At 44.4% G+C, this 9,159-nt stretch overlaps 1 protein-coding gene across 1 annotated transcript; it reads left to right on the top strand.

Moving 5' to 3' along the window:
* Positions 1 to 475: 475 nt before the first annotated feature.
* On the top strand, positions 476 to 3,755 carry LOC117562631 (ladderlectin-like). The gene is made up of 9 exons (XM_034240448.1): positions 476 to 524; positions 667 to 696; positions 778 to 822; positions 1,390 to 1,461; positions 2,124 to 2,156; positions 2,512 to 2,603; positions 2,806 to 2,931; positions 3,071 to 3,170; positions 3,620 to 3,755. The coding sequence occupies exons 1-9, from the start codon at positions 476 to 478 to the stop codon at positions 3,688 to 3,690; spliced, it is 618 nt and encodes a 205-aa protein (XP_034096339.1). The 3' UTR covers positions 3,691 to 3,755.
* The last annotated feature ends 5,404 nt before the right edge of the window (positions 3,756 to 9,159 follow it).

Below are 9,159 nucleotides of genomic sequence, written 5' to 3'. Positions count from 1 at the left end.
CTCAGTATAGTTTAGAATAGTATAGTAATTGTTCAAATATAATATCAGAGCACACACCGGACACACACACTTGGTGTGTTGGTATTGATGTCGTTAACCCATTAACCTGAGCTCACAACAACACTGCAGGGCGAACTGCTGAGCTGCTGCTGCTGTCAGGAAACAGAGTTATGGTTCATATCTTTATGGGCACACCGCATGTTCCCGCAGACAGGACTGAGTCACAGACAAACACCGGCACCTTCTGCCCTGGCCCCGCCCACATGAGCTGTGTGTGTCAGGTATAAAGGGCAGGGAGAGCTGATCCTCATCACTGCACTCAGCTGACTCCTGAAAACTCCTCCTCACATTTACCTGGCAGGTAGGACACCTGCTGTGTTTCTGTTCCTCAGTGAAGCTCGTGGTTCTGCTCTCCCTCCGGATCTTCATCGCCACTTTGTTCTTCTCCACACAGAACAACCAGTTGCTCATAACCATGAAGATTGTCGTGGTCCTCTCAGTTCTCCTCTGCTCTGCATTTGCAGGTCAGCTTTTCGACAGAACACACACACACCATCACACATGTGCTCATGACGAGTCATCAGCACATGGCTTAGTGTGCGACCTGTGGGGGGGAAGAGTAACTGGGCCCTAATGTTACTGACAGTGTTGTGTTTTCTTCTGCAGCTCCAGCTGAACACGAAGAGAAGGCTCCAGGTCAGTACTGAAGGGCTTTGCTTTGAAACACACACAGTCCTAAATGTTTCTCACAGCAACATGAATGTGATTTATCCACAGAAGCAGCGGTGGCTGCCCTGAAGGAGCAGATGGTTCCTGCACCTGGTTAGAGTCCTCTTTTATTTCAGGTTTCACCTCCTGCAATCTGACAGCCATGTTAGAAAGTGAACTAAATAATGGATCAAAACAGAACAAGATAGTTGTGTTGGATTAGAATCCAAGGACACATGTTGACATGCAGCAGTTCCCTTTGCAGGACAGAGCAGGCAACAACTACAGCTGCTCTGGTTCAGGATATCTAAGCAGCACAGGCTGAGGCTCCTGGAGAGGACCTCTGTAGAATACAGCTGTTTATACTTTCACGCTTACAGCATTATTGGAGCTGCAGACATGCTCCCATCAGCCTCAGCTGTTAGATCTATAATGTTAGTAAAATACCTTAACAGGCAAACTCAAATGGTAATCACGGTGAAAATGCATGCTGGACATCAGTATGTTAGCATTGTCGTTCTGAGCATGTTAACATGCTAATGTTAGCATGTGGGTTCATAGCACCTATAGAGCCATGTCTAGTTTATCTTGTGTCCGTTTGATGATATTATGTTTTTCCGTACATCCTTAGGTTAAGTAGTTGCAATGTAGCTGATGTGAAATACTTTGTCATTGTTTCAGAGATGGAGGCCGAGATGAAGAAAGTTGAGGAAGAGTTTGTTCCAGAGGATTCTGTCCCTGTTCCCAGAGACGGTTAGACTCACGTCCCTCTGAAGATATACTGTGTCTGCTCATTGTATTTTTACAACATTATGTTCATGAGTTATTGATCCGCGAAACTCGAATCTGTCAATAACTCAGCTCAGAGGGACGTGCATGTCCCCTCGCTCTGAGTGTTCTCTTGAGTGTTCTCTTATGTGAAACCCTTTATATACAGTCTGTGTGTGAAACCCGTGCCTATTGCCAAGCACTGATGTTATATCTTTATATTTAAGGCCAAGCTCAAAGTAAAATCGATGAACCGCTCCATTGTTGTGGTTTCTGTGTTGCCGTAGCAGCCGAACTGACCAGGAAGTACATTGAGCTAAATGAAAAGTTTTGTCCTAGGGGCTCCGTACATTATGAAGGAGGCGTGTGGTGCAGTGGGTTGTGAGTTGGTATTCGGATATTCGGTATTCGGGTCACCGGTTCAAACCCCACTGCAGTCAGCATGTCGTTGTGTCCCTGAGACACTTCACCCCAAAGTGCTCCTGTGGGGATTGCCCACAGTATTGAGTATGTAAGTCGCTTTGGATAAAAGCGTCTAACAAGTAACATGTCATGTAATGTAATGTAATGAACAAAATGTGATAACGATATATAAATACTTTTGACACAATACATCTGATCACTGTGTTGACTCTCTTTCTCTGCAGCACCTGTGTTGGAGGAGGAAGCAGCACCTGAATGTAAGAACCACAAAACACTTTTAATCTTCCCTTTTTCCCCTTCATGATTGTCATGGCAAGAAATATGGTACAATTTAAAAAGAAGATTAAATAAAAGTCAAACACCTCTCCAAATATCCTGCCATATAGAGTTTGAGGACAATGAGTGAAAGCATGACTTGTTCGAAGCCCCACAGCAGTCTGTGTGCATGTTAGGCTAATAACTATAACCTGCTAGCTGTGACTCCCCTGCTAACGGTTCTATACATGAGGTCCACACAGACTGAAGCTGGCCAGTGGAGCAGCTGTGTGTGCAGCAGGCTGAACAGAGTGTGTTTCAGTCAGTGAAAGCTCTCTCTTCTCTGTGTGTCTGCAGCTCGCTTTAACTACTGTCCTGACGGCTGGTACAGCCACAACTCTCGCTGCTTCATCGTCAGCAACACTGCCAGCAACTGGTTCAATGCTGAGGTAACACTACTGCAACACTTCACTGTTAGTGAGAGCAGGCAGACGCATTGAGCTTGTATGGGGCTTTAAAAGTGTATCTGTGTTGTTCCTGTCATCTTTCATATCCATTCCATTTTTGAAGGAAGTAAATGAAGACATTCAATCACACAGCTGTTTATTTGCATATCCACAAAGAACCCTATGTGCCCCCTCTGTCCCACAGGAGCACTGCACCGGCCTGGGGGCCCACCTGGCCTCGGCCACCAACCCCAGAGAGTACGCTTTCCTGCAGGAGATCACAAAGAGATCCGGTCTGAGCAGCGCATGGCTGGGAGGCTTCAGCCTGCAGGTCTGTTTTTTAGAAAGGAATACCAGCAGCTAGTCCACATCAGGCCCAGGACCTGATCTAGAGGGGGTCCTAGATAACAGCAGAACAGATAAAGAGACTGCGACAACACCTCCTTACAGCCGTGCTCTTTGTGTTTCAGAGCCGCTGGATGTGGATTGATAGTCAGGGCTTATACTACACCAACTGGCACTCCCAGTCCTCCTCCAGCAGCTACCCCTGCATGTACTTAAACACCGGCTGTAAGTACACCTGTTTGATTTGACTGGTTACATAACACCTAGTTGTAAATGTTGCTATTGTATTAATTAGGTTTAATTAACTATATGTTAAGGTGGTGCCTGGCTCTTTGTTTAAAAAGGGCAGCATCATCAACTAATGTAAAATGTGACTGCTGCCATGTTGTAATATGTGTCTGTCCAAGCTGGGAATGTGTATATCAATAGAGTTGTGAGAGATGTGTATGTTGTACCTGGGTTCCTGTATTGTTTTCACAGAGGAGATATATGTATGTGTCCTGATAGGAGACAATGCCTAGATCATAGCGAGCATGACATTCTTTTCGTCCTTTTGCTGATTAACTAACGTTTTCTGGATAGGAAACACAAGTGATATAACAGTGAACATTGTGGTGCATCTCTTGTTAAATCAAATATTTATTGAACACTTTTGTTTTTCCTTAACATGTCAGATGGTTGGCGTAACACCCAGTGCACCACGAGCCAGCGCTTCATCTGCTCCAAGAATCCTTTCACCTGTTAACCTACAGGCTGAACATCTGGCTCTATTTCTGTTTGAAGCCATATCTTACTGAATGTATCATCGTGTATTCTTCACTGTTCTTTAATACAAACTATAAGAATGGGATATTGTGTGATCTTTATTTGAGTGCTTGGTTTAAATGTTGTTAAAGGTGAATGGTTATTCAACTCAGAGTAAATGGACTCAACAGTCCTGGGTCACAGAGAGAAATGTAACAAAACAATTCAAATAATGTCCTGTGAACCATCTCAGAATGAATGCTATGACCCTGATGTTGGTGCTTTACAAAGTATGATAAATCACAAAAAATGAAACATTATATTTGATATGTTGCTAGGAGCTAATGGCTGCGAAACATACAGATCACAAAGGTCAGAAGTGGAGCTTGAAGCTGTTCCTCTGTGGGTATTGTGTAGACAGCTGTGTAACCTGTCTCAGGTTGTCCCAGGGTGCATCCCAAGTCTCTTCAAAAATGTTCCCATTATTATCTAAGATGTTTATATACGCCTGAACCCATTGTCCTCCCATTGGCAAGTCTTTATCCAGATGTTAATGATCTGCTAAGTGGCCTGCTGGCCTGAGGATTTTTTGTTATGTATGTATTGTGAACGCAACGCTGCCCGGTTCTCCCAATGGCCAGTCCGGGCCTGGGTGGGACACCTTGTCCAGCAGGGAGGACAGCTTGGCTGCCATTCTCCTGTCTCCCACCACCTCCAGAGTGTCCAGAGGACTCCTTCTCCCACCTCCTCCACAGTGTCCAGAGGACTCCTTCTCCCACCACCTCCACAGTGTCCAGAGGACTCCTGTCTCCCACTACCTCCACAGTGTCCAGAGGACTCCTGTCTCCCACCTCCTCCACAGTGTCCAGAGGACTCCTTCTCCCACCACCTCCAGAGTGTCCAGAGGACTCCTTCTCCCACCTCCTCCACAGTGTCCAGAGGACTCCTGTCTCCCACCTCCTCCACAGTGTCCAGAGGACTCCTGTCTCCCACTACCTCCACAGTGTCCAGAGGACTCCTGTCTCCCACCTCCTCCACAGTGTCCAGAGGACTCCTGTCTCCCACCTCCTCCACAGTGTCCAGAGGACTCCTGTCTCCCACCTCCTCCACAGTGTCCAGAGGACTCCTGTCTCCCACCACCACTAGAGTGTCCAGAGGACTCCTGTCTCCCACCCCCTCCACAGTGTCCAGAGGACTCCTGTCTCCCACCTCCTCCACAGTGTCCAGAGGACTCCTGTCTCCCACCTCCTCCACAGTGTCCAGAGGACTCCTGTCTCCCACCTCCTCCACAGTGTCCAGAGGACTCCTGTCTCCCACCTCCTCCACAGTGTCCAGAGGACTCCTGTCTCCCACCTCCTCCACAGTGTCCAGAGGACTCCTGTCTCCCACCCCCTCCACAGTGTCCAGAGGACTCCCCAGGACAGAGCTGGCCTTCCTTACCAGTCTGTTCAGTCTCTTTCTGTCAGCAACCGAGATGCTGCTTCCCCAGCAGGCCACACCAGAAAATGGCTGATGCCACAACAGAGTGAAAGAAGGTCTGAAGGAGGGCCCCCTGCCCCCCGAAAGACCTCAGTCTCCTCAGCAGAAAGAGTCTGCTCTGTCCCTTCTTGTACAGAGCAGCAGAATGTTCAGTTCAGTCCAGTTTATTGTTCAGATGAACACCCAGGTATTTGTAAGAGTTCACAATCTCAATGTCCGCTCCCTGGAAGTTCACTGGTGTCGGGGGGGGGAGTGTTGGCGCAGTCTGAAATCCACCACCAGCTCCTTGGTCTTCGCTGCGTTCAGCTGGAGGCGGTTCCTCTGGCACCAGAGGGTGAAGTCCTGCGTCAGCTCCCTGTACTCCCTGTCGTCCTCGTTGGAGATGAGGCCAACGAGGGCGCAGTCGTCAGAGATCTTCTGCAGGTGACAGGTTGCAGTGTTGTGGGTGAAGTCTGCAGTGTAGAGGGTGAAGTGAAACGGTGCCAGCACCGTCCCCTGTGGGGCCCCCGTACTGCTGATGATGGTGTCTGATTGACACTCCCTGGTCCTCACGTACTGTAATATACATATACATATACATACTGCGTATTTTTCATAGTCTTATATTTCAACAGTTTTACGACAAACTGTGACTTTTTTGACATGAAATGATTTGTTAAGATTGACAAACATCATATGTGTAATTCATGGCACAAACGGGATCGTAAGATACGTTTTCTCTCCCCTTTGACTTCAATAGATGATTTTTCAGAAATAAGGTCCCATGGACCGGAAGTAGATGGGCGTGACTTCGTCACTCTATAGGTACCATGGCTGTTGTCCAATGGTTACAAAAAAGTTCCTACGTATTTGCCTTATGTTGTTTCATGCCGACTTGTAATTGGAATGAAAATATTAAAAAAGACAAATATTTTTATTTAAAATGAATTATTTCACACGTTAACCTTCAGATACTGATGCAAAAGGTATTTGTTTCTTTCTCCTCACAAAGTAAACACAAACAAACACAACTCAAACACAAACATGTGGACAATGACACAACAAGTCTGTTTCAGTCTCATTGCATTGATTGTGTTAAATATGCAACACATGACAGGGATAAGGTCAATTCTCTTTTGATCAATGTTTCATGTCTTCACTTGAATTATTCCACAAACAATAGCTGTAATTCATAAAGTCGACCAGCAGATGTCAGCATTTAGACTCCATCAAACACTTAGAAATACTAAATATATGGCACTGTGCACAGAGGGTGCTGTTTGCTGCACAGATTGTAAAGTCCCTGGAGGTATCTTCAGATTTTTAAATATAGGGCTAACTAATTATTTTGGACGATAGTTTTAACTTAAAAGGTCTAATAGCCATTGTTATGCATTTTAGCTGCATCAATGTGGAGCCCCGTGTGAGGCAAAGTACTTTTGGGTACATTTTTGACAATTGTGAATGATTAATTTGAGCATAATCTTTGGTCAAAACAAAATGTAAGAATCCAATTTTATCATGAAGGTGATAGTTATTGTGTACATTTAAAAAAAAAAAATCATATTTAGCTGGACCTTTGTAACAAACATGGAATCCTTTAGCAGTCTCCTATTTGTGTGATCATTGACAATGTGTTTTTGCCTTTAAACCTTCATTAAAAACAATAACAATTACTACAGAAAGTATTATAAGCTTTTCCTCTTTGTTATGAATGAAACCAGCTGTGACAGTAAAGGCACAATCAGTGAAGCCTCGTCCACCACCAGCATTTACACCACAGGACAGGAAGTGACCTCCTCCTACAGAGAACACAGAGACACATCCTCTCAGGACCATAACTGTCTGTCAACTAAGTGGTATCACATCTCGTGAGTCAGACCTGAACTTCTTGGTGTTGTCGGGTCTCTTTAGAGATCTCCCTTTCAGCAGACATGAATAATTACTGCTTCTTGATGCAGACGTAACCTCGACTGGCTGTCACACCACACGCAGTTAGAACCTGATGTTTTCACAAATAACCAGATATAAATGACCAGAATTAGATTTCTCACATGATATGAATCAATCTTATGTATACCCAATTATTTTATAAATGCTATCATTGTTTTGGTCACAAAGAAACCCACCCAGGGGACCCTCACTTTGCACCCCTCTCTTTATTCTGCCATGTTTAGAGACGCTGCACCTGGCTGGAAGTTCAGGATTATTTTTTCAAGGGATACAAAAATATACTGAAAAACTCAGGCATATAATCTATTTTGTTTTCATGGATTCTCAACGGGGTCTTGATGCAGGACTGAAGTGAAAAGGTCTCGGTGCGCATTAAAACCTCTTAAGCCCCGCGGACCCGAGCTCGGGTCCGAAAATGCTATATATGTAGCAACAGTGCTATATCTGAAGTGTCATTCATGAAACTATTAATACTCCATACCCATCTGACTGGAGGAAACTTGGCTAACTGACGATACGAAAAAAAAAATGTTTTTCGAAAAAGAAGTCTCACAAGAAGCCTCTAAATGAGCCCATGTCAAAAACGGGCAATAGACCTATCGCTAAGCCACGCCCCCTTTGAAAACTCGGACAAACAAAGCCGACCGTGAATGACTGTTGACAATGGCCGCGGGGGGAGTTCAAGTTAAAAATAACATTAAAATAGAAGAAAGAGCTAATAAAAGCAACAGCAGATGAAAGTTAACAGTTAAAAGCAAGAGTAAAAAGGTAGCCATGTATTTCTTTATATCAAATATCTAATCTTGTTGCCTGTCGTGTGTAGTGGTGACTGTTGTGTAACCATTGAAATGATAATATGATGTTGAATGTTAGCAGTGGTGGTCACTACATTAAATCTATAACTATAACTGTCCTTGTTGGTCATCATTTTCACTGTTATGCACCTGGCTGACTGTAACGTTACCTTTTTTTGGGTGAGGGTCTGTGTCTTTTCGGAGCAGCACACACGAGAGCCCGGATGGGATCTGGATATTCCAGAGTTGGCTTCCCATCTCTGAAGTGCTTTGAGGTGAAAAGACAGTTAGCAAAAGTTAGCTAAAAACACCAGCTAACTAGCGAGGACGAAAAGTCAGACAGCAAACGTTGATGTTGATAACACTGTAGCTAGTTAGCTGGCTAACAAGTTGGCAGCTAACGTTAGCTAGCTGGGCTGGATATACGCTAGCTAGTTGGCAGTCAAAGTCAATCGTTAGCAAACTAATAGTTTGGTCTACGTTTCTAATACATGCCGTCAAATATTATGTCTTTATGAATTGACCTTACCTTTGAGCAAACATAAGTGTCCTTGGTAATTGTCTTCACATTCAGTTGTGTATGTGGTCGACGACACAGCATAATCCACCGCTTTCATTTGTCGAGTTTTGTTTTGGGCTTCGGAAAAGGTACGAAATATACTCCTCCATCCAGTCTTTCAGGGTACCTGGTGTCCAAATTACAGGTACCCCACGCACAGCGTTTCACCATCAGATATTAGCTAGATAATAAACATAGAAACTGAACTCTTCACAGTGGTTTCGATCACAGACGTCTGGTTTTGGTTTGATGCGCCCCACAAACGGCTTTTCTGGTGATGTCCGAGTTTTCTGCCAGGAGGGATTTTCGCTGTGATATGATTGGACACATTCTATTTGGGGCGTGGTTTAGCGATAGGTCCATTGCTATGTCTGCTCATAACTCACAAAAACGATCATTTATAATTCATACTTTCCGCACAAACAACACATTTTCTGAAAGCTGAGATTCCACAGATTCCATGGGTATACACCCCATCACTACAGGCACAACATTAACCGAGCTGTTAGCCAGAACATAGCAAGTAAACAATATCAGTTTTCAAATCCATGACAATAATTAGGTCTTACCTTGACTGTTTTGTGATCAAAAGTTGTGTTCAAAGGAATAAAAACGCTGCTCAGGGTTAATCCAATGTCTCTTGTCACTTTAAAATGATTACTGATAATCAATTATTTCATTCACGGCAGAAGAGTAGGTCCAACGA

The sequence above is a fragment of the Gymnodraco acuticeps genome, unplaced genomic scaffold (assembly GCF_902827175.1).
Source record: "Gymnodraco acuticeps unplaced genomic scaffold, fGymAcu1.1, whole genome shotgun sequence".
NCBI classification, from domain to species: Eukaryota; Metazoa; Chordata; class Actinopteri; order Perciformes; family Bathydraconidae; genus Gymnodraco; species Gymnodraco acuticeps.
This window is presented reverse-complemented; position numbering and strand designations above follow the sequence as displayed.

What these genes read in the sequence shown, in the direction of transcription:
- LOC117562631 (XM_034240448.1), top strand. Translation starts at nt 476, where the DNA reads ATGAAGATTGTCGTGGTCCTCTCAGTTCTCCTCTGCTCTGCATTTGCA. An exon ending in CCTCTGCTCTGCATTTGCAG is followed by an intron (nt 525 to 666) that starts GTCAGCTTTTCG and finishes TTTCTTCTGCAG; the next exon opens with CTCCAGCTGAACACGAAGAG. An exon ending in TGGGAGGCTTCAGCCTGCAG is followed by an intron (nt 2,932 to 3,070) that starts GTCTGTTTTTTA and finishes TTTGTGTTTCAG; the next exon opens with AGCCGCTGGATGTGGATTGA.